This window comes from Drosophila santomea, chromosome X, assembly GCF_016746245.2.
Source record: "Drosophila santomea strain STO CAGO 1482 chromosome X, Prin_Dsan_1.1, whole genome shotgun sequence".
NCBI lineage: Eukaryota > Metazoa > Arthropoda > Insecta > Diptera > Drosophilidae > Drosophila > Drosophila santomea.
Genome location: NC_053021.2, coordinates 20,724,487 through 20,749,995, shown reverse-complemented (window position 1 = coordinate 20,749,995; position 25,509 = coordinate 20,724,487). Strand labels below are relative to the sequence as shown.

The following is a 25,509-nucleotide window of genomic DNA, read 5'->3' as shown; positions in this document are numbered from 1 at the left end:
GCTCTGCTCTCTCGCACTCATTGATGTTATTGCCGCCTAACAGTTCGTTTCATTTTGTTTGGCATCTCCGGCGGCGTAAGAAGTACTACTATTATTTTGCTATTATTTTCTAGTGTGTTTCTGTGTGTGTGTCGGCAACAGCTGTTCAGCCTCAAATAAAAAAATCACCGAAATTATTGATATAAAACAAAGCAAATAGAAGTGCGTAAGTTGATTAAACTATAAACTTCTGGGCAACTCAATGACGCAGCAAGAGATAAAAACTAATAACAGCGCTATATTTGATCAACGCACATATATGTATATTGTTTATGTATCGCTGTGTTTGTGCGGAATAATCATTAGGTGACCGCACAGTGGGCGAAATCATAGTTATTGCAGGAGATTCGCCGGTTCGCGGTTGTTGCTGTTGTCGTCGTCCGTGAAAAGTTGTTTTCCAAATATGTTGGCCAAAAGGCACGCACACACTTGCACTATGAGAGGCGCCAAAGTTGTCTGTATAACGGTGCATACACACATTTTTCCCGGGCGTAAAGTGTTGCATGCGCATCCTCAAGTGATGCAGTCACATCTACAGTTAGAACGCGCCGCCGTTGAACTTTGACCGTTAATACCAAGGCCTGCTAAATGCGATCGCAGGGGTTGGATATTCTTAACACCTTTAACGGGGAACCCCTTGCATATGACGTTTTATGCATATCCTTTCATAACTTTTAATAATATATATATTTATACATTTTTAATACAAAACCCGAGCGGTTATTAATCGATTTTAGCTATATGTGAAAATAATAATGATTAATGCTCTTTTTCCTGGGATATTAATCAAAGTGGTTCAAGAGTGTGAACTAAAGCTGTGCAGCCCTGTTATCGTAATAAATCCATATACTATATCTCAATTTCAGTGACAGTGCATATTTGAGTGCAAAAAGGGCAACGCGTTAGCATAAATAATTAATTGCAATTGCGGCAATTTGATTGGCAATCGATTATGCAGTAATGCTCAATGTCGATCTAATTTTTATCACTAAGTGGGCCCTCACTTAATCGCAATAACAACAAACAGTGCAAAACAAACAGAGTTGCAATTTCAATTATTGCCATCAAAACGTGCAAGGGGTAAGTGCAAGAATAATTGAACATTATCTAATTTTCCATGGCTGGTTCCATTTTATTAAAAAGTGACTCACGATCATTGGGGGATGAATGAAAAGTCAACATTTCTGACTGCGAAACTGCATGAGTACAATACCCATATACCGTATACTCTTTATTTAAAGTCAAAAACAAGATTATTCCCTGTTCTTATCTTAGTTTAGAGATCATGATCTTACAATGAGATTGCTAGTATGACTAATTGGCCAACTTTACATAGGTTTGTTGTACGATAAGCAAGCTTTATAAGTTTCTAAACTTTCTAGTATCGGTCAACAGGCTACTCTAACAGATTGCTTTCCAGGCCCTTGGGAAGTGAATGGGTACCGTGCTGTGGGCTTATTGGGGGCATGATAATGTCACTATTATCACTGCAATCCACTCTCCACGAGAAATGCCAAATGAGCCGATAGATTGGCCCAATCAGTTGGCGATAGTACAATGCTCCTGTGCGTCACATGCCTAATTGTCAGGCGCCATTAACTACACTCGGTGATTCATCGCTTCATATTAATCAGCTAGTGGGAAAGGTCCTCGTGATGAATGGAGCTCTTATTGCTTTCGGTACATTCTGCGAAACAATCCATATCAACATTCCGCATCGTATTGCTTATGGGGGCCCTCGAGTCCCAATATGTACTTGTTTTATGGTACAAGATCGCCCTGGATGTCGGAATGTGGTTAAGGGGGGCAAAAAAACAATCCTTCGAGCCGGATTTGAACCAGCGACCTATGGATCTCTGCTTTGTATTCTGAATGCAATATGCAACCGTCTACAGTCCACCGCTCTACCAACTGAGCTATCGAAGGTTGTGTCAAAATCTCTGTCTCCGCCGACATTGCTTATTATAAAATTTCTATATAATATATGCCAGCTACATATGTATGTATATGCATCTATCTCATAGCTTACCTTTCACTTTTACTAGTTCGTCTGGCTTTGCTTTTCGTAGCTCTTGTTTAGCTGCTCGGCCGCAGCGCCCATCGCCCCTTCGATAGCTCAGTTGGTAGAGCGGTGGACTGTAGATGGTAAATCGCAACAGCAGGGATCCATAGGTCGCTGGTTCAAATCCGGCTCGAAGGATATTTTTTTCCACATTCATTTTATTTTTTGCAATAAGAGTAAATAGAAACTAGGAGTAATATTAAAGAACCCGTGGTTTCGTTGTATTTGATCATAAAATATTCGAATATTTTATTATATACGTCTTGCTAAGGTGTATCACCACTAGCTGAGTAACGAGTATCTAATAGTCGAGGAACTCGATTTAACACTTTAACACAGCTTTGTATCATATTCCTTATCCATTCCCAGGTCGTGAGAACCTTAAGTTTGGCTGTACCTGGCCATTACGTAGAGTTTAATCCAAACATTTATGACCAAAACGTGCATGAACTCTCGAGCCAACAATCGTCAATGTCATAGTTACCTTTCAAATTGATTTGCGATAAGAACTACATATGTGAAGAGCAGGTGCTCGTGCAAATTTCTACGTATATAATCAAAGATTTTAGAAGCACGGTTTTTCTGTCTAATCGCAATAGTCCAGAGTTAACTTCTTCACTATCTTCACATGTCCACTCAAAATTCGCATAATCCACACAAGCAATTAACCGAAACTAACTTGAGTCATTCAACGACACTAGTGGCTTGTGTAAATCACAAAAAACGATCATATTCGATAAGTGGCTCAAAGATAATGAGGACGGCCACGCGTCCCCTATGATTCAACCAAGGTGTTGCATTTGTTTAACTAGAATTATAAATTCTAAGGGTTTTGGGATTAGTCATAACTGTTCACCGTTTTTATCGAGTAATTAAATGAACTTTTTAATTAGCCTATATTAAAAGAAGTGACATCGATTTGCGGTTAATCCATTATTAGATACACTCCCGATATTGGGACTTTATGGGCTCGCAGCCATCTCTGCCCCCAAACAACAAAATCGAACGCGGACATATGTCTGCTTGTACCGAAAGGAAGTTTTGGGCTTATCATTTTTCAGTCCGGCCAAAACAATAAATGCGGTTTGTTTTATTGGCCTCTATTGAACACGGCTAGATTGCGTTCAATTGATAAAAAAAGGAAGATTGGCTCGCTTTGCGATTCACTTCGAAAAAGTCCGCTCGCCGATACGGTCGTGTATCCGCTGGAGTCCGCGAGTTCCCGATTTACCAATTTGACGAGTTCCTGAGTTCTTAAATTCCCGCCCACCCATTCAGACCGATTGTTTTTTTTATTTGTTTTTGTGCCGCGGCTGTGTGACACTCTTTGTTTGGCTAAGCTTCGGGTAAGTGCCGGTGCTTGGCAGGTGCAAATGCCACACCCATCGCCAACTGCCCAATCCGCCCTCGGATTATCATATCGCTAGTACACCTGTCGCTGGCGCTTGCTGGATTTATGCCGCTATATCTCTGTTTATTCCTGTTCCACATGGTTTTGTGCGTTAGTGCCTCTTCTACCGGATAAGCGGGTGGTTCGCAACAGCCATTAGTAGCCAAAGTATCTTGGTATTTCCAAACAATCAAACGCCAATCGATTGTGCAGTAAGGCAAGCATTCAGCTAAATAATTCGAAATCGATACATATTAGTATCCTAATAAAAGTATTAGGGTAGTCAAATTGGACTGTACAGCCCTTAGGGCTTGTAAACTTTACAACTAAAACCTACAGCTTTCAACAGTGTAAGTTAAAACTGTTATTGATTGACAATCCACTTTTAATTTCAATAAAAACGATGAGTGTTTGTTAGCTTTGGCGAGCCAAATGTACCAAGAAGTGAACAAAGTAGTACTTTTTTTTTTTAGAAATATATTATTATTAAATTAAGCTTTTGAATTGATAGTTTTGACACCATACACTAGTAATTTAAAAAAAAAAATTTTTTTTCCTCATAATTTCAACAAAAATAGTATTACTCAGATGCAACAGTACGTATACGTGATAAACATTCAATCCAATTCATAGACGGCAAACTGCTTTCTTAAAATGAGATATAAGCGAAATAAAAGAATATAATTTATCCGATAGCTTTTGTAGTGCCCGCTATCTTAACTAAAATAAACTAAACAATGCCTTTCATATATTTGAATACCCTTGCAGGGTATAAATTGATTTCATGTAGAAGTTTGCAACCATATAAAGTATAATATATATATGACCAGTATCAGCAACAGAGTCGATATAGCCAGGTCCGTCTGTCTTTTTGACCGTTTCTATGCCATATAATCTCTCTATCTGCGTGAAACTTTCCCAAAATATTTGTTTATGGCTGCTAGTATATAACTCGGAACTGTCTGGATCGGACCACCCTATCATATAGTTATATAGCTATAGGAATAATCGAAAATAAGTGGAACACGTTCGGTGTTTTAGATCATAAAGAGGTATACACCAGGTATTTAACAATATATAATTTCGGTTTTAATTTGGTCCAAATCGGGCGACTAGACCACCAAAAAATCATAGTTTCCCTGTTTTTTAACCTAAAGTGTTCTTGTTAATTGCTTTAAGGGGACGTAACTTTCGACTTGACGAAGCTGTCATATTTATATTGTTGATTGGTGTGTTATCATATAAAAATTCCCATGTGAGTTTGTTTTATGACTCATTTTAGGGGACATTTTCTTTTCTTCGAATAAAATAATTAAATCATTTATTTCTAACTCAAAAAGTCAACCAAAAAATTGAATCTAAACGTTGACCTATCTTTTTACAGAATTAATTAACTAAAAACATTTTCCACGATGCTATTTAGAGACATATCGTGAATCATTCATATTTCCGTCAATAATAGAGGAACTTCCTCGGAAGCTTTCGACTAATCTTATTGTGTGTACTTTCAACTTTAATTTTATGCGAATCATCCTTAGATCAGCAAGTTTTTTCCATTGACGCCCAGACACTTCATGTTTATCAGAACCAGTTGCCAGACATAGAATCCATTTTAATTTTAGTTCCAGTTGGTAGCTGCCAGCTGCCAATGAATCCGATTGTAACAGAGTAATTGTTTCTAGTCGAGTTATACATATGTACATATGTACTGTGGGAATTTAAACAAAGCAAACTTTTGGGAATAACGATCTTTAATTTTAGACACATAAGGTATCAGGCCATAGAAAGATTAAAATGCCAGACATTTTGAGTGCATTTGATAATGCAAACTAAAATAGAGCAATAAATGTGTATTTCAGGTTCAATAAAGTGTGTATATTTATGGTAGGTAACTAAAGGGAATGAAGGTTGTTGGAGTAAAACAAGAGGGAATGTTATAGTCGAGTGCCGCGCTCAGCTAATGGACGTGCGAGAGAAATGGTCATATGAAGCAAGCAGAAATTGAAATGAATATGAAATATGCATTGCTTTAGCTTGCAAAAAAGACTGCTCCTTTCATAAAATAAATAAATAATTAAATTAAAAGGGGTCCAATAGTCAAATTTTATCAATATTTGGGTCATAGATGAAAATTTAGAAGTTAAAAAAAATACCATTTAGATTAGTAAACCTTTAGCATGGCACGTCTTTTGTGGACGTAAAAAAAGTTTGACAAACAAACTTGAGCTTCGTGGCGTCTCTAGAATCAGCACAGTTGTACAGTTCACGTGATCTCAACGATCATACGGACGGACGGACAGACGGACGGACTTGGCAAGGTCGACTAAGCTAGTGATCCTGAGCAAGAATATAAATACTTTATAGGATCCCTCTACCAGTTACATACCTTCCAACGAATCTAGTATACTTTTTTGATGTTCGAGTATCGAGTGTAGTTGTATAACTAATTACCCGTGTATATCGTTTACCCAGTATTCGTAGTTTTAGGTACATGTTATGAGTACACTTAAATTATAACAGGTCCATAAAAACTCTACTAACTATGGAATTTCTAGGAATGTCGATGTTCTGGTAGGGCAAACCGCGAAATATCAATGGTGTTAGAAGGGTTATGATTTATTTATTTCGGTAAATGTGTTTTTTAAGCTTTGGACACAGCCATTTCAATCCAAAATCAGCGGCGAAGATAAGATAGCTATACCAGACATAGGACGCATAGATCGAAAGAGCACTTGACAATGAAGCATTTATTGTTGTTTACTAGTATAATGATTCCCACTCTAGAACGGGGTTAGCTTGAGTGGCGTTTAGTTCCGTAAACATATAAATATAATTACTGTATGTTTGTTTAGATAACAATTATTTGATTTACCATGCAATCATCCTTTCATATTAATTTCGGTTTTTATTTTACTGTAACATACAAGTGTTATAAATAATTAAATGTCTAAATTGAGGTCGACAATAATCAATAAACAAATCAATTTTGTATGTTTGAAAATTAAAAATATAGTATAATTACATATATTAAAAGCATTCACATTTTCCCGGAAGAAGAATAGCAAAATGAATTTCTTAGGTATTTTTCTGTTGTTTTGGTTGATATTGATAAACAAGGACAACAACTTAAAAATTTTGTCTACCAAAAATATGTATTTTATTATTTTTCTTTTTTTACAGATCCATATTTTAACCAATTTTAATGTCAAGGTAATCTTTGAAAACCCAAAAGCCAATCGAACAAATTTGCAAAATGGCAAAAGTCACGAACTGGGATAAGTTTGTGCTGCTTTTGTGGAAGAACTGGACCCTCCAATGGAACCACAAGTGGCAGATGGTTATCGAGCTGGTGCTGCCGGCCATATTCTCCCTGCTCCTCGTTTTGGTCCGCACCTTGGTGGATACGGAGCAAAAAGGAGTCAAGTATTATGATCCTCAGAATTTAACAGATCTCAGTTTGCTGCAGTGAGTTTTTACCAAGATATCTGGATATCTGTGCTTCTTGTCCTGGCATTCCACTTGTTTTATTTCATTGTATACATTATCAGAAATTTATTTCTCGCATTTAGCTTAAGGCCCTCAGCTGCTATAGCTAATCCAAAATTCCGCATAATTTTAATTATGCGTTAATTTCTCAATAATAATAATAAAAATTTCTCGCATAAATTAAATAAGCTTATACTTCGCTTTTAAAGTAAATGAAATTATCTTTTTATTTTCGTTAAGTAATTGCTTTTTTCGCTACATTCTTAATTTACAGAATTTTTTAATGAATTTAATTGCGTTGGTAAATGCAAATGGTAATTTATGCTTTTATGTCAGATCTACCAAAGACATTATAATAATTATTCTAATGTCTTTGGTAAATCTGACATAAAAGCATAAACATTATAATAATTATTCTAATGTCTTTGGTTCTAATAGAATCCTTTAATTTACTATAGCTTTACAATTTGCGATTGGCCAAGTTTCAAGTTTTACCTGTCTAAGTACTTTAAGTTACATATCATAATTATTATTATTATTTTTATATAATTTTACGTTGCTAGTCTGCTGTTCAGATTCTGCTTTGCGCATACGATTTTATTATAACGCATACAAAATAGATCTTATTAGCAATAGTTTTCTTTCCTATCTTTATTGGCTTTATTTGCGAATTTATACTTTTGCTTACGATGGTTCAGTGCAAACACCCATTAAGATTTTCCTACATCCAATATATGTAAATGTTTTTTGTCTTGTTCTGGCCACAAAACCTGAAGACATTCGTTGCATAGGTCGTCCTACCTTGGCAAGCTCATAGCGCTGATTGCACCCAATCGACGGAGGTAAACAAATCAAAAAAAAAAAAAAAAAACAACACAAATCTATCAACAAATTTAACCAACTTAACCGACCACCCTTACAAAAGCTAATAACAAAATGCAACATCTATGAATGCTTCACTTGCACGTCTTAAACAAAAATAACCTAATTCACAAAACATATTTACAAGTGTAATAAGAAAGTATTAATGTCAAGGGAGCCTTTACTATAATGGTGTACTAAATCAAAATGATGTTGTTTTGCAGTTATGTAATATTTCAAAAGTGGTTAACACTACATCAAGAAGGAGTATAAGTAAACGGTGTAGTAATCTGCCCATTACAATATTTGGAACATAGAACTACTTATAATTTCGAAACAAGTGACAAACTCTTGACCTTAGTGAGACTATATTCTTAAAGTTCCTAATAACTTTCTAAAATAATCTTTTCAAGCACTGCTTGCAGATATGTTTTATGTATTTTCAAGCGACACTGTCGAAACGATTAGGAATCGATGTAATTATAATAATATAGTAAAATCCTGCAATAATAGTCCTGCACTTCCATCTTTACAGTAATTAATTTAAATACTAACCATATATGTTTAATACGTACTCAAGACTTATATTAATGTAGTTTGATTTGCACTGTTTAGGGCAAACGGCGGCTTTTCAAAGTTTGAGTTCACCCTGTGCTACTCGCCCGTAAATCCCGTGCTAAAGAAACTGGTGGAAGAGGCGTGGCAGAGCCTCGGTAAGACCCAAATCTGCGAATCGGAAAATGCAGCCCAACTGGAGTTGGATACGGTCAGCAAGAACGCCTTTGCCGGCGTCCAGTTTGACGATGCCTGGGCGAGTCTAACGGAGAATGACACCCTACCCGATGACTTTCATTTCGCACTGAGATTTCCAGCGGAGCTGCGAACGGCGACGATGGCCATTGCGAATACCTGGCTAACGATGCGACTGTTTCCCACAATCGATCTGACTGGACCGCGAAACGAAGGAGACCAAGACGGTGGCATTCCGCCCGGTTATTTGCGAGAGGGTTTCCTGCCCCTGCAGCACAGCCTTTCAATGGCTTATCTAAGGCAAAAGTCCGGGGAACAGGATCTGCCGAATGTGGTGATGCAACGCTATCCATTTCCCGCCTACATCTTTGATCCTCTCCTGGAGGGCATGTCCTCGATAATGTCGCTGATCATACTGCTGAGCTTTATTTACCCTTGCACGTACATCACCAAGGTAAGTGACAATGCCGGGATTGTGGTTATTGAAAATACCTTCTCCACTCACGGCATTATATTCACTTGCAGTACATCACCGCCGAGAAGGAGAAACAGCTCAAGGAGGTGATGAAGATCATGGGGCTAAGCAACTGGCTCCATTGGACCGCTTGGTTTGTCAAGTCCTTCATCATGCTGACCATATCGGCCATTCTGATTGCCATTCTGGTCAAAATCAATTGGACTGAGGATGTAGCCGTACTGACGCATGCTAATTTTACGGCGTTGCTATTCTTTCTGATTATATACATTATATCGAGCATCTGCTTCTGCTTCATGATGGCCACATTCTTCTCAAGAGCGAGCACTGCGGCCGCCGTTACGGGCCTAATTTGGTTCATCGCCTACATTCCGTATTCTTTTACCATAAATAGTTATGACGACCTAAGTCTTTCTGCCAAGCTGGGCTGGAGCTTGATCTCAAACACGGCCATGGGCTTTGGCATCAAACTGATCCTGGGCTTCGAGGGAACGGGCGAGGGTCTGCAGTGGAGCAACTTCTTCACGCCGGTTTCCGTGGACGACACGTTGACTTTGGGAGCCGTGATGGTCATGATGCTGTTATCGAGCGTTATTTACATGATTATCTGCCTGTACGTTGAGCAAGTGATGCCGGGTAGTTTTGGAGTGCCTCGTCCCTGGAACTTCCCGTTCACCCGGGAGTTTTGGTGCGGCGAACGGGAGTACACGGGCGTGGAAGACATACCCAATGGGCATGTGGAGCGGCGCGATCCCAAGGCCTTCGAAACGGAACCCGAGGGCAAGCATATCGGCCTGCAGGTGCGAAACCTCAAAAAGCGCTTTGGTGATAAAACGGTCGTAAAAGGCATTTCGATGAATATGTTTGAGGATGAGATAACGGTTCTGCTTGGTCACAATGGAGCCGGTAAAACTACGACCATATCGATGCTGACGGGCATGTTTCCGCCAACGAGCGGAACAGCCATTATAAACGGCAGTGACATCCGCACCAATATCGAAGGAGCCCGCATGTCCCTGGGCATCTGTCCACAGCACAACGTCCTTTTCGATGAGATGAGTGTGTCGAATCACATTCGATTTTTCAGTCGGATGAAGGGACTGCGCGGTAAGGCCGTGGAGCAGGAGGTAGCAAAGTATCTGAAGATGATCGAGTTGGAGGACAAGGCGAATGTGGCCTCATCTAAACTTTCTGGAGGCATGAAACGCAAACTGTCCGTTTGCTGCGCCCTCTGCGGTGACACAAAGGTTGTGCTGTGCGACGAGCCGAGCTCAGGAATGGATCCGTCGGCCAGGCGGCAGTTGTGGGATTTGCTGCAGCAGGAGAAGGTGGGGCGTACCCTGCTGCTAACTACTCATTTTATGGACGAGGCTGATGTGCTGGGCGATCGGATTGCCATCATGTGCGACGGCGAGTTAAAGTGCCAAGGAACCTCATTTTTCCTGAAGAAGCAATATGGATCGGGCTACCGATTGGTAAGTGGAAATCGTAATTTGTTTAAGTTACATGTACTTACCAAACTTGACAATCCTTCAAGATCTGTGTGAAACGAGATGACTGCGAGACGAATGAGGTGACTGCTCTTCTGAACAAGTACATTCCGGGCTTGAAGCCGGAGTGCGATATTGGAGCGGAACTGTCCTATCAACTGCCGGATAGTGCCTCTACCAAATTTGAGGAAATGTTTGGACAACTGGAGGAACAATCAGACGAACTGCATCTAAATGGCTACGGCGTGGGCATCACATCAATGGAGGAGGTGTTCATGAAGGTTGGCGCAGAAAAAGACAATACCGGCAATATTAAGGACCAACATGAGATTATGAACGGAGGCAGCGGATTCCGTGGCGAGGATGACAACGAATCTGTTCAGTGTAAGCAGTGTTTGAACTCGATCTAGGATCTTGGACTCTTGATAAGCTCAATTAACTGTTTGCAGCGGACGGCATCTTCTCGGAGAATCGACGACTGCTGCAGGGATTGCAGCTGCTATCGAACCAATGGAAGGCCATGCTGCTCAAAAAGTTGCTCTATACGTGGCGCAACAAGCTGCTACTGCTCATCCAAAACATTATGCCCGTCTTTTTCGTGGTTGTCACCATTTTGATCATTAGAACGCAAGGAACTTTCCAGGAACTAAAGCCCATTACCATTTCGTTGACTCAATATCCCCTGGCTGTAACTGTTTTAGATCGGTCTAATGCAAACGGAACGAGCAGCTCTGAAATAGCTAATAAATACGAGAATTTGGCTCGATCCTATGGAAGTAATTATGGTCTGGAACTAACGGGCAACAAGGGCTTTGAGGTTGGTTATCTTTAACTCTTGTCTTTGCTCTTTTTTACGCATTAATATCTTCATTATAGGATTACATCCTGGATCTTGGCAAAACGATCCAGGTGCGCATCAACTCGCGCTATTTGGTGGCCGCCACTATAACCGAGTCCAACATCACTGCCTGGCTAAACAACCAAGCGTTGCACACTGCTCCCTTGACTGTGAACATGGTCCACAATGCCATTGCCGATAAGCTTCTTGGTTCATCGGTGAAGATCCAGGTGACAAATGCACCACTGCCTTACACTACCAGTACGTTGCTCTCTCAGCTGAGCACGGGCAATAATCTGGGAACCCAACTGGCCTCCAATCTGTGCTTCTGCATGTGCTTCGTGAGCTCCATATATATTCTGTTTCTGATCAAGGAGCGAGAGTCTAGAGCCAAGTTGCTGCAGTTTGTGGGCGGCGTGAAAGTCTGGACCTTCTGGCTGTCGCAATTCATCTGCGATTTCGCATCCTACATTGTGACGGCTCTGATCGTGGTGATTACGATTGTCTGTTTCCAAGAGTCCGGACTATCTAGTTTCGGAGAACTGGGAAGATACTTTTTACTGTTGCTGCTCTTTGGATTCGCCGTGTTGCCCTTCATCTACATTATGTCGTTGTTCTTTAGTGAACCGGCAACAGGTTTTGCCAGGGTATCCATTGTTAATATCTTTTGCGGCATGGCTCTTTTCATTGTGGTCGTGGTGATGTCCTCGGAATTATTCGATACGAAGGATACTGCGGACATATTGGGTTGGATCTTCCGAATCTTTCCACACTTTTCGCTTGCCATGAGTTTAAATAAGGTCTACACCAACACAGCCACAAGGAATGCCTGCGCCAAGGCGGGAGCACTTCCACCCATTCTGCTCTGCGAGCTGGTGCCACAATGCTGCAGTGAGTATTTAACTTAACCTCCCCGTCCCGAACCGTTCTTAATAGCAATTACTTTAACCCTCCAATTCCAGACATTAAGCCTTACTTCGCTTGGGAGGAGCCTGGGGTTCTGCCCGAGACTGTGTACATGACCGTTACCGGCGTCGTCTTCTTCCTCATCATTATTGTGCTTGAGTTTAGATTGATCAACGAATTGATGTTTAAAATCCGGCAACTGCTATCGTAAGTTATTGCCACTCCGGAATTGTGTTCCGTCTAACGATGTGTATCTTTTTCAGTAAACCTCCACCGCCACCAGCGGAAGGTCAATTGGATGACGATGTTGCTAAGGAACGGGAGCGAATTCTGCAGATGTCCTCTAATGAGCTGGCCGCCAAGAATTTGGTGCTGGACCGGGTCACCAAGTATTACGGCCAGTTTCTGGCCGTTAATCAGGTGTCGCTCTGCGTACAGGAGTAAGTTAAATATGCTAGTTTTAATTAAGTGTTACCTATAAGTAAAAACAAGGAATTACTTGAATTGTATATAATTACATTTGGAAAGCAACAAATGTAACTGTATCCATCTATATTATTATATCTATTCATTTTTTTAATGTTAATATCGCATTTGTATTAAGATTGATTTTAAACACAGACCTTTTTTCGCTTTTCCCCTCCACAGAGTCGAATGTTTTGGGCTGTTGGGCGTGAACGGAGCCGGCAAAACGACCACATTTAAGATGATGACCGGCGACGAGCGTATTAGCTCGGGAGCCGCTTACGTCCAAGGTCTGAGCCTGGAGTCGAACATGAACAGCATTTACAAGATGATCGGTTACTGTCCGCAGTTCGACGCACTTTTAGACGATCTGACGGGTCGCGAGGTGCTCCGCATTTTCTGCATGTTACGCGGTGTCCAGGAATCTCGCATCCGGCAGTTGTCCGAGGATCTAGCCAAGTCATTTGGCTTTATGAAGCACATCGATAAACAAACTCACGCCTATAGTGGCGGAAATAAGCGCAAGTTGAGTACGGCCATTGCTGTGATTGGAAGTCCGTCCGTTATTTACCTAGATGAACCTACAACTGGCATGGATCCGGCGGCCAGGCGCCAATTATGGAACATGGTGTGCCGAATCCGTGATTCGGGTAAATCCATTGTGCTTACATCCCACAGCATGGAGGAGTGTGAGGCACTCTGTACGCGACTGGCCATTATGGTGAACGGGGAATTCAAATGCATTGGCTCCACGCAGCATCTGAAAAATAAATTCTCCAAAGGCCTTATCCTTAAGATCAAGGTGCGCCGCAATCTGGAGGCGTTGCGTCAAGCGAGATTAAGTGGCGGCTTTGCGCGAAATCCGGATGAGCAGACCATGCCCGCCCAAATGGCCCAGCAGGACATAGATGCCGTCAAGGAGTTCGTGGAGCGCGAATATCCGAATTCTATTCTGCAGTGAGTCATTCATTAGGGATTTTTCTTCATTGTTTTTGTATTAAATCCCTTTTTTTTAAAGAGAGGAGTACCAGGGCATTTTAACGTTCTACATTCCACTGACTGGGGTGAAATGGTCGCGCATCTTCGGCTTGATGGAGAGCAATCGCGACCAGCTGAATGTTGAGGACTACTCAGTCAGCCAAACAACGCTGGAGGAGATCTTTCTGGAATTCGCGAAATACCAGCGCGAGGATACGCGCGCCAATCAGTGAGCTAGCCCCCAAAAAGATCCGCCACCCAGTTGATAACACCACCTGGCTTTTAAACGGGCTTCTTGCTTTCTGGCTTCATCACCTACCTGTCGCATCGCATCGCATTGCCAGCACCTAATCAAACCGAGCACCGCCAGAACATTCAATTTCTCATGCACGACAGCACCCGGAATAGTCCATCTATCATTTATGAATTCTGCACAATGATTTTTTGTTTGTAGTTTTAGCCAACACCCTAACCTTAATGTAACAAGCTAACTCAGTTGCATGCGCATATTCCTTAAAGTGCTAACAATATTCTACTAACTTACGCCCGCCGTTAACCGCCGCTGATGCTAACCGTGTTATGTCTGTTCTTTCTTTTTCCTTCTGAAATCTGTCCCTCCCATATCCAGTCGCCTCTCGGAATTGAGGAAGCTGTGCAAGTGCCTGCTAGCTAATGAGTTTTGAACCAACTACCTGAACGGGTCCGTTACGATCCGAACTTGACCTGATCTTACACTCACAGAAAATAATGTTGTATACCAAAACAACGCCAATGCCTGAACAGCTAACAAATAGTTTCTAAGTTCGACCTGACAATAGATAGCAGCGATTATGCCTTATTTCATTGTGATCATCTAGCGAAATTTACACTACACGACGAAAGATCTTTAATTTGTATGTGTACAGATGTGTGTACATATATGAATGCTTGATTTGCACGATAAGTTCCCAAGATCATTTAAGTTTTGATTTATTATTTGATTTTCACCTTTTAAAAGTATTGGCCTGCCTAGGCCCGAAACTATTCCCAGCGCCCAAAGGAAACTTGTTGCATATAGTAATATGTATATTTATTTCGATGTACTTAGACCGGCTAACCAAAGCGTGTAAATAAGTCAATTTAAATGTGGCACAAACTCTACGATACATATGAGAATTTACAAACTATGTTAACTGTAAACTGTATAAATGTAATATTATACTATTGAATTAAATTTTATCTAAATGTAAACTATAGTTATTGTATTAACTTTTTAAATCCGGCAAGGCAATTCGATGCATCTTACTAAATCGTTTAAGACTGACTTGAAACTGTGAAACCTATGGATTGTCCTGATGTTGATCATAGGTAAAGATCTGGAAGCCCACGAGCATGTTGCGTGTGATAAAGTAGTCCTCTATGTTCATTTCGAAGGCATCTTTTCGCAGTGTAAGAAATATGTCCGAGAAGGTGGTGGTGCCCAACGGCATTTGAAATACCATCGAGTCCTCCCTTTCGATTCTGGAATTGAAATATCATTTGTATGAGTTTCATCTATTCCCGCTGCGAAGAGCCAAAGGTTAAACTTACTTGAGCACGGCCTCGGGAAACTTGATCTCCATGAAGGCACTGAACTTCTTGCTCGGCGACATGGGAAAGTGGTTGATTAGGTTCCAGGTGGCTCGTGACATGCTGACATTGGGATTGACCTTCCTCTTGAATCGAACCTCCAGCTGATAGCCATTCTTGTAGTTCTCGTTCTCCGTGTCCATGGGCCGTATCATCCACAGTTGGCCCTCTAAAAGAAGTGGCGTGCGCGGGGACAGCCGCTCGGCGTCCAGACCTGTGAGCATGGTGTACAAGAAACTGGAGCCCATCGCCTGCATGGTGGAGGTCATCATCAGGATGATTCGCTTGCCGGTAGGATCCAGTCCAGCGGGCACGCCGTCCACACAGATGAGATCCGGGGCTCCCAGGACGGCATAGGCGAAGTATAGTCGCCGGATTTGACCCGTGGTGCACATGCGCACTGACCGATTCCAGCAAGGGGTTAGTCCCACCAGTCGGAGCAGCGCCTCCGACAGTTCGCGGCCTATGCGGTGCCTGTGGCCCTGGAACAGGGCGTGAATGTACAGCAATTCGCGGGGGGTAAACTCCGCCGGAAGGCTGTCCTTCTGCGGACAGTAGCCCACCATCCGGTAGCACCGGAGAGGGTGATTGTTCACCGAGCAGTCATGGATCCAGAGCTGTCCAGCGTTCATCTTCGTCTCATTCACCACCACCTTGAGCAGCGTAGTCTTGCCGGAGTTGTTCGCTCCAGTGATGCTCAGGCACTCCGATCTGCGTACAAATTATATTTAACGTTTATTTTAATATGCAAAAGCTTTGTTTATATTTGTATGTTGTAGAAAATTACTTTCAGTAATGTAGTATTTAAACGTTGCAGAACCATCAGATACCCGCTCTTTATATATCTATCTATATACTTTTCGTTACATACTTTTCAACGAATCGTGTATACTTCTATGTGGGTGTTCAAATGGGAAATGCAATTCCGAAACTAATACTTGCTTGGCCACAGTGAAGTCCAGATCATTGAGCACTCGGTGTTGTCGATATTTTGAGACAATCCCAATACCGATAGCAGCGTATTTGCTGCGTTCCTCTTCATTCAAATTCCTAGCCTGTTCTTTTTCTGCCAGGGCCGCAGTGTCCTGAGATAAAAGGCCAGGGAACTCACTGTTTTCTTCATTGCTATTCGACGATTCCGTCTTATTGGAAGCCAGACGACATTCGGCAAAACCCAAGATTGAATGATACTCGCAGACAAAAAAACAAGCCAGAAGGATGATATCAATTATTGTCAGTACAACCAGATCCTGGTAAATGCCCGAGGTGGAAGTGCCGTAGTCCGTTTTTACTATAACATATCAGAGATATTAAGGACCAATAAACATTATTTTAGTATAGTACGATAAAAGACATAAATACTGTGTTTCCTGTATGGAATCGTACTCAACTGCAGCAATTGGGGGTGCTTTTGCACTTGAACACCTCGGCGGAGGTGAATTTCACGACGGGATCCGTGCAGATTAGTTTGAATTCGTAGACCATGAAAAGCTTGCATATTACTGTGGCAACCGTGTACATGGCCAAAAAGGTCGGCTCGAAGAGCATATTATCGCGATCAGTCTTATAGAACTGCGAGAAGCAGACGAGGCCAATACTGTTAATCCCGCACAGCCACAAAAACCCATAGCACGGATTCCGGCAGATGCTCGCCATTAAATACGCGAGCAGGATCACCCACAATCCTCCCAGCATCAACGTGATCGATATGTAACCTGTGAATGGCGATAGGCACAATCAGAATGCTGTGTGGTAAATATCTACCAAGTCCAGTGCAGATAACAAAATGACATGTTACCGTAAAGCATAACGTCGTGGTTGGGATCCTCGTATATGGCCACCATGGCCACAACACACACGCAAAAGATCAGCAGGAAGAGCAGATCATACAACACCGTAAACATCCAGTAGCTGCACACCCTGACTCCGGCCAAGAACTGTTGCTTCTTCAGCAGACTTCCACGCTCGCTGATCAGGTAAATCGAGAATGCTGGCCATATAAAGGTCAGCACGAAGCAAATGCCGAAGGCCAAACAGCTACCAAAGGTATGACTGCTGGGCGGAAAGGTGTTGATGGTCGTTCGGAACGGCAGCGGCGTCAGGGTCACATCAATGGTGGCCTCCTCGTCGAACAAGTGCCTGCCGCATATGGTATGGAAAAAATGTTTATTATCTGTGATATCTTTAAGCGATATGTTCAAACAATTATGTATAACCCACCTGGCTACCGCATTATGAACAATATTCAGGGCGTAGGGCGCAGCGTGCAGTGGTATATTGTTGAACCAGGCGGTGACGATTTTCTGATCAAAGGTGGCTCCGAAGATGTAGCGGGAGTTGACATGGGAGGTGAACTCGTTTTGGGACAACAGGGCGTATGCGTTATGCCGGTTCCTTGTCAGCGTCGCCACATGAGCGTCGTACCAATAGAGCAGCTCCGTGTAATAGGCGTGCATGTCCTTGACATCCTCCTCCTCGGAGAAGAGCTCCACAAAGGCGTCCACCATGCGCAGCTGGCTGAGGTTAAAGGTCAGCGGTGCCAACTCATAGTTCTTGCCGTAGATGAAAATGCTGGAGAAGGTGCACACTGCCACCAGAGCCATGGCCAGAATCTCGAAAATCAAAACGATCCAGTGTCGGCAGGCCGCAATCCCGCGTTTGTAGATCACAGCCCTGGCATTTGTAATTTTTCGACAATGTATTAATTATATAGGGTATATAAGCTTCGGCTTGCCGAATGGCTCTGTATAAATGTTAATGGAGTTCTTGTTAAAATATATGTATATAACTATATAACTATATGTATATATAATAAATATGTATATAACTTTTATAGAATATTGTTTTGCAAATACCTGCCATGCAAAAAAAACAGTTTCCAGCCAGTCCTTCGACCCTTTTCATTGGCCTCCGCCAGGGCGGAATAGTACTCCTCCAGCAGAATTTGCGCGTTTTCGTGCGATTGAAAGGCGCCACTCTGGTCATTGTCCTCGCATCCGAATCTCAGGAAGATTTCCTCCATCGACGTGTCCCGAATCCGAAAACTGACCACACCCAGTTCCTGCATATTCTCCTCCAAATCATCGATCAGCATAGGGAACTGATCCTCGTACTTGTTCTCCAGCACGAAGGTGACTTTGTACCCAATATCCCTCTCGATACTCATGTTGGGCATATAGCTGTTCATCATGCCGAACAGTTCGTCCATTTTGTAGTTCTTGCCCTTGACGCAGGTCTGGAATTGTAAGGTAATCAATGTCGAGTTGTAGAATGCTCCAGAAATAGGAGTATAGGAGAACTCAAATCCTCACCAATCGATAGCCATGTCCGTACATATTCTTTAAAAACGGTTTCGTTCCGGTACACTTGAGCTCCCCATTGGACATAATGGCCATTCGATCGGCAATATTTTCGGCCAGAGCCGGCGAGTTGGACACCAGGATAATGGTGCGCTTGGACTTTTCCTCGTTAATCAGGTTCCAGACCAGCGACTGCGTGCGCTTGTCCAGATCGGAGTGAACGTCGTCTATGAGGATAATGGGACTGTTGCCGACGAAGGCACAGCAAATGCTAACTAGGCACAAATCACGATCGGTGAGATTGCGGATTCGCTTGGTCTTCAGGTCTCCGATTTGCAGGACGTTAAGAAAGTAGTTGGACTGTCCATCGATCTCGATGTTATTGTGCAGTCCCTTAACTCGGCAAATGAATCGCAAATAATCAATGACAGTGAAGCCGGTCAGTAGCATGTCCAGGCCAAATGCGATGCCCAGCTCCATTGAGGCCGCCTTCCTTTCGGTCTGTATATTGTGGCTGGATATCATCACAGTGCCTCGACTGGGCTCCACCAAGCCGGCTAGAATTTTGAGCAGTGTACTCTTGCCACAGCCATTGTGGCCCATCAGAACGGTGACCTCGTTCTCGTACACATTCCACGAGAAGAGATTCAATGCCGGACGATCGTTTGCAGCAAACCGCTTGCACAGCTTCTTGATCTTCAGCTTGAAGCGGCGATGGGAGGGTTCCACCTCATAGATTTTCGTGGAGTTAACGCCAATGGCCTGACCCTGATGAGTGAAACTGTCCCCGCGTTCCTGGTATGGATCTTCATGTACACCGGCATCCGGGTTGGGTTTCTTCATCTTCTTGCCGGAACGGTCGCTACCTCGCCACATGTCCACGTAGAGGCCAATCCCGCAGTAAACCAACGAGTTGAGCATGAAGATCCAGGTGCTCGAGGTCACCGTTATGGGACCGCCGTCATAGTTGAGGGCGTACCCAGAGTCCTCCCACGTAATATGGACGATCGACTCCCGTTCGATGAGAAATTCGAACACCAGAGTTGCCACCACATTCGGCAGCACATACGACACGTAGCGCAGGGCGTGTATATTCCCCTCCAAGCTGTTCGACAGAATGAAGGTGGGCACGTAGGACATTATCCACAGGATTGTCAACACCCGAACGGCGTTGAGGGCGTTCCGGAAAAACGCTGCCACCATTAGCGAAAAGGCAACTGCGGCGCAGTTGTAGCAGAACAGCACTAGGAGCAGTACGTACCAGGGTGTTTGGGTCAGCACCCCGTGGTCCTGGTCCCATCTTATCTGAAGGGTGTAGAAGATAGAATAATTCGAACTAAAATAATATCTGCTTTCGAACCTCTTTGCAAATGTAAGTCGAGTTGCATGAGGGCTAATGACAAGAAAGTCAGAACTAAGGATAAATCATTTGCAAGATGATTGTGTATTTTACTGGTCAAAGGGAGAATTTCTAACCGCATTGAACTTCACTACTCTTCTAGCTATGGTTCTCGACCAGTTACTGCTACATATATTATTAGCAAATCTCTGACGTTCTTTACTGTATCGTCTAAAGATCTTAATTTTTTAATTTCTCTTATAGTAATGGATTTATTCGGGCATTGTATGTTTCCTACCTTCAAAAGTGCTGCAATGATTAGCGAACTTAGCATCTCGTATATCAAACCCTTGAGGTACCACGACACGAAGTGAATGAGATTGCCAATGTTCATGTTGATCAGAAACTGGCGAACTTGGGACTGCTTCTCAGAAACCACCTGCTGAAAGATAAAACAAGAAGCTTAAGAGAGCTTTAAACCACGGAATTGAGGTCTTCGGCTTACCCAGACGAATAGCTGGGCGGGAAAGAGGAACCCAATTATGATTATGAAGGACATGCCGTAGTCGAGATTACCCATCAGCGGATCCTGTTTGCGGCCTGTGACGGGAAAGCGTCTAATCTGAATGGTCGGCAAGGACTTGTGACTGGTCAGGACCAGGAAGGATTCGCTGACGGCCTTCTGGAGCCGAATGAAGCCCTCGCGAACATATCCAACGAATCCGCCCTCATACGGTTGGTTGAGTCGGATCAGCACAAAGGTGTGCGGATCTTCATTGTACAGAGTCATCCAATTGGCCATCCGAAAGTCGCCGTCCAGCTGCCTTAGTTCGCTGGGCAGGAGGATCGTGTAGTTGAGCATCGGCTGAATGTTTGAGTAGGTCTCCAAGGTGTCCTCCTCAAAGACTTGGTCCTCTATGAAGGGACTCCCATCGAAACAGAGGCCCGCGAACAGGCTGTTCTCGATCACCGACTCTCGCATCTTTTCGCAATCCTCGAAGCCCACCATGGTCATCGGCTCGACTTGCTTCTGGACCCTGCGCATCATGGCCTGAAATATCCCGTAGCGTTTCGGTGCCCAGCCAATGACCAAATGGGGCGTGAACGGGTTCCCCTTAACGTTGTGCTGATCGGCCACCTGTCGCGCCTTTTGCAGCCTATCGACCATCTGCATCCAGCTGCGGTCCAGGTCGATCGGATCGTACACCCTATCGGATCGGGAATCCACCGGTATGAAGAACCGCATCAGCACCGCCACGAGGGTGAACAATGGCGGCAGCAGTACTATGACCAGCAGTTCCAACGGATTGGCCAGCTGCAACTTGTGGTTCTTCCAGTTCATCAGTAAAAACTTGCGGATGTAGCCGCGCACCGTCATCGTTCCAGGGTTATCAGATGGGCTCGGGTTCCATAAATTTTACGTTTGCCTATAGTGCCAGCAGGCTACTGCGATTAAGTGTGAGCCTTGTTGAAAATAAGAAAATTAAACAATAATAGCTGCCAAAGATATTATACTTGACCATTTACTGCATGTAAACGCCTTTAAATGATCAGCACACGCAGATCAGACACGCAGCTGTGTGGTATAATATTTATCCTTCTTATTATTTTTGCTATTTTCCAACACCTTTGATAGCCTTACCCGTCTCCAATGAAGTCCTTTTACAGACAATTTTCATATCCGCTCTTTTTCGCTGCTTTCGATGGTCATCTTTGCTGCATGGCCTCCTTTTTATACATACATATATACAAATGCATACCATGCATATAGTATAGGGCGATAGATACATATATCGTGTCAGTCGCATGTTGATTTTTGGCAACATGCAGGCGTATTTATTTATCCTTTGGCATAACATTTTTATTGCATTCTAAAGCAAACAAATGACAATAAAAGCTTTTACGTATATTCCTCGGAAAGAACAGCGAGGGAGTGGGCATTAAAATGACACCAGTGCGCTTCCAAAGGAAAATGAGAAAAAATAGGTATAAGGTCCTGGCTAGAGGGAGGGAAGGCGCAAAGGAGGCGATGACAGGATTTTATCTTTAAAATTCAAAGTCAGTTCACTTGCACTTGCAGTTGAGTTCCTTATAATTGATTGTTTTTGTGCACTTTAGTTTAATTCGACTCCGGTATTTTGGATGCGACTAAAACAAAAAAAGATGTATAGGTTGGTTTATGGCTATTAAATTCTCAAAAAAATATCTTGTAACTGTTTGGAGTATATTTAATGGAGTATATAAATGTTTTGAGAGTATTTATAATATATTAAAATTAAACATTGATATGTACAAAATGTATTGTTTACTACTTTCCTGCACACATATGTATGATTCAGTTTTATTTTGATGAACCATTTTTTCGAAATGTTCTATTTACTAGGGCATGTCAAGTTCGTGGGTTTCACTGAACTCGTTTAATTTGTATCTGCGCCCTTAGCGCTTTTGGACTCGTTTCCATTTGAGTCGTGTCTTCGGCTCTGGGCCTCACATTCAATTGCATTTATTGACCAAAGAAATATTTTATTACTTTACGCTTGGCAAATATTAGTTGCCCATCGTCAATGGAGTGAATCCCCTCCATTTTTTTGGGGAAAGGACTTACATGAAATTTGTTGCCATTGACGCAGGCAGCAAAATGAAACGATGATTCTGTCCCTGTCCTGCCTTGGCTAATATATCCGGCCTGGTTTCATCCCCCCGTTGTCGTCATCAAACTCTCTCACTTTGATTTCTTGGCAACGCTTTTTTACACACTCGCACACTCAAAAAAAATATTGAAACATTTTAGATTTAAATAAAATATGGAAGTTTCTTTGGAAACTCCAAAAATGCGTTTCAAAATTATTGTATTGTACAATATTGTATTAAAATTCGAATTCAGTGATTCATATGATTGCTTCGGCTTCGACTTTGTTCGTCCGTCCGTCTGTCGGTATGAATCAAATCAAAACTAATCTAATTCAAGGTTCACAAGCCGCAGAAAAACAATTTTGAACAAGAGAGAAACGCTATAGTCGAGTTCCCCGACTATCTGATACCCCTTACGCAGCTGGTGGAAGAGCGAAGAGTGTCTTCAACACTGACAGTTTTTGGCGGTTTGGGGCGTTTGGCAAATCGAGAGATATTTACAAGACTAACAAAAATGTGAAAAAATATCAAAACCTTTTTCAAAAGTGTGGGCGTGGCAGTTTTGGTTCCTGAGATCTCGACGTTCATACGGACGGACAGACGGACATGGCCAGATCGACTCGGCTATAGATCCTGGTCAAGAATATATATACTTTATATGGTCGGAAACGCTTCCTTCTGTCTGTTACATACTTTTCAACGAGTCTAGTATACCCTTTTACTCAACGAGTAACGGGTATAAAAATGTTTTAGACTTTACTATTCTCGCAAATTTTGTTTTATATAGCCAAGTCTTGTAGCATAAAGTTTGTGTTATTTGAAATGATTTAGTGAGTATTACTCATTTACGTAACTACGAAAGTATTAAGTTGTCAAAATCAGAAAAACAAAGTATTTTATGTTTTAAAACTATGGGTTTTTTTACTAAATAATTTTTACTAAATACAAGTGATTGGAAGCATATATTGCTAGTTGTTCCCAAACCTTTGACGTTTCAAGGTGACTTTGAAATTTTTTTGTTCAGTGTAAATTTTTTCAGATTTTTTAGGACTCGACGAACTTTGGCAAATATTTTGGTCATAGCCGAGATTTGCGTGCCTTGCCAATGGTTTTGTTTGTTCTGCTGTGTCCAGTCATTCGCCCCGCCCCGCGCCCCTTTTCGTCTTCCCTCTTGCTTCCTCTGGAGGGTCTATCCTCTCGCTCACTCGCCAGCCGTATGTGGGTAATTCGGTCATGAATATGCGAACAATTTCAGCCATTGTCCGAGGAGCATTTTTTGGGTGCGCATATTTGTCGCAAATGGACTACATTACAACATTACAGTTATCTTTGGATATGTGCTAGTGTGTGTGCATGGCACATAATATCTCATAGAGGACATTAGGGCCCAAAAGTCTAAATAAGGAAAGCCAAAAAATATCCCATAAAATATGCGTGATTTGGGGTGGACTTTGAAAGGAATAGATTCCGGAAATCCTGAAAAATCCTCCTCTTATTTTGAAAAATTTTTAATACCTCAGTTTTGCTTGATTTCGGAAAACCCATACATACACATTTTTGAATATATATATATATATACATATGTATGTATGTATGTATGATTTATTGTTGGTATTCAAATTGTAGGCATTTATATTAATTATATGTGTTGCGAACGCTCCTGTGTGCAGATTTTAGTTGCCCCAAATAATTTCCTATCAACTGCACAGCATGACCTTACATTTTAGGAACAATTGAAGTCCACCCTGGGGCACTTTTATGAATGTTTTGTGTGCATAAACAAACAAACAAACAAAGGCCGCATAACATTAAAATGTAACACAAAAAGCCACAACAACAGTAGAAATAACCACGGCTCATGTTTTGTGTTGTGTGATTAAAATTAAAATAAGCGGCGACATGTTGAACTTGAAAAATTCGTTCTGTGTTGCTCATGACAACAACCACTGCCTATATATGTATGTATGTGTGTACATACATATGTACATAAATGTAACAATAAGAAAATCAACGGATTCGGATGGAATTCTAAAGTACCCTACAAAAAACGTTCGAAAATGTGAAGTAATGTAAACTAATGTGATTAAAAGCGACCTAGTGGATATATCAGTTTCAGAGAAAATAGGGAAGCCATATTAATAACTTTCATATAGGGTATCAAAGGAAAGGACCCCGCCACAGAATGCAGTCGACAGAGAGTGCGAGGGAGTGGGAGACACTATGAGCGGGAGGGAACCCTAATAGCCTTACTAATGACCGAATAACTCATTCGTATTAGAAAAATCTCTGTCCCATAAACGATTCCCAATTAAAATCATTGCGCTGCTAACTTTCTTTTAACTGGCGTATCTGCAGTTTCTTCTTCTTTGCCAGCCGTCTTCTTCGTTTTACTCCGGCGTGAGTAAGTGCCGTTAGTGGTAAATATGCAGGGTATGCAGGAGTCTGTTGGGCCTCCAGCGCATCCTTAACTTTGTTACTTATTAACTTATTTAGCTTTCCTTGACTAACTCACCTTTGTATGGTTGTTTAAAAGTATGCAGTCAGTATGAATATGTAATATTCTGACACACCCGGAATGAATAAGTTATTTTTATATTGCTTCTGCTACGCTAACTGACGTATATGTTTTTTTAAGGAAGTATAAATTATATGTATTTCTCCAATCAGAATGAATCCAATGTGTTTTAGAAACAATGTTGTGTGTACATTCTATTACATGCATAAATATATTAATACATAGATCTTATGTATTTCTGAGGTTTTTCGTACATGTGTATGTATGTACATAGGTTAAAGTAAGCACTACAATTATTAGGCTGATCGCTATAATTCTCAATTCGTTCTATCAGCGCTATCTAAAATTGTACGGTATTTATAAGCGTTGCACTTGCC

The 25,509-nt window shown here is 42.0% G+C and overlaps 2 protein-coding genes and 2 non-coding genes across 9 annotated transcripts; 2 read left to right on the top strand and 2 right to left on the bottom strand.

The window, feature by feature from the left end:
* The first annotated feature begins 65 nt into the window (after nucleotides 1-65).
* Nucleotides 66-14,970, top strand: LOC120454977 (phospholipid-transporting ATPase ABCA3). Of its 6 annotated transcripts, XM_039640762.1 has the most exons (14): nucleotides 66-82; nucleotides 906-1,119; nucleotides 6,672-6,956; nucleotides 7,754-7,819; nucleotides 8,454-9,042; nucleotides 9,114-10,538; nucleotides 10,601-10,937; nucleotides 11,003-11,370; nucleotides 11,430-12,282; nucleotides 12,354-12,504; nucleotides 12,561-12,737; nucleotides 12,946-13,719; nucleotides 13,781-13,969; nucleotides 14,369-14,970. In XM_039640762.1, the coding sequence occupies exons 3-14, from the start codon at nucleotides 6,745-6,747 to the stop codon at nucleotides 14,421-14,423; spliced, it is 5,196 nt and encodes a 1,731-aa protein (XP_039496696.1). In that variant the 5' UTR covers nucleotides 66-82; nucleotides 906-1,119; nucleotides 6,672-6,744; the 3' UTR covers nucleotides 14,424-14,970. The 6 variants fall into 6 exon arrangements, with proteins under 6 accessions (XP_039496696.1, XP_039496697.1, XP_039496702.1 ...); XM_039640763.2 differs by lacking the exon at nucleotides 66-82 and having other exon boundaries at nucleotides 824-1,119; XM_039640764.2 differs by lacking the exons at nucleotides 66-82; nucleotides 906-1,119 and adding an exon at nucleotides 3,287-3,447.
* Trnay-gua lies at nucleotides 1,858-1,965 on the bottom strand. The gene is made up of 2 exons: nucleotides 1,929-1,965; nucleotides 1,858-1,893 (listed from the first exon to the last, which is right to left on the bottom strand). It is a non-coding gene; the product is annotated as a tRNA-Tyr (tRNA).
* Nucleotides 2,145-2,239, top strand: Trnay-gua. The gene is made up of 2 exons: nucleotides 2,145-2,181; nucleotides 2,204-2,239. It is a non-coding gene; the product is annotated as a tRNA-Tyr (tRNA).
* A 44-nt stretch (nucleotides 14,971-15,014) lies between the features above and the next one.
* On the bottom strand, nucleotides 15,015-21,439 carry LOC120454978 (phospholipid-transporting ATPase ABCA3). Its single transcript, XM_039640769.2, has 10 exons — nucleotides 20,492-21,439; nucleotides 20,285-20,428; nucleotides 18,660-19,952; nucleotides 18,204-18,583; nucleotides 17,569-18,021; nucleotides 17,147-17,487; nucleotides 16,740-17,063; nucleotides 16,291-16,639; nucleotides 15,310-16,059; nucleotides 15,015-15,240 (listed from the first exon to the last, which is right to left on the bottom strand). The coding sequence occupies exons 1-10, from the start codon at nucleotides 21,362-21,364 to the stop codon at nucleotides 15,060-15,062; spliced, it is 5,088 nt and encodes a 1,695-aa protein (XP_039496703.1). The 5' UTR covers nucleotides 21,365-21,439; the 3' UTR covers nucleotides 15,015-15,059.
* Nucleotides 21,440-25,509: the final 4,070 nt, after the last annotated feature.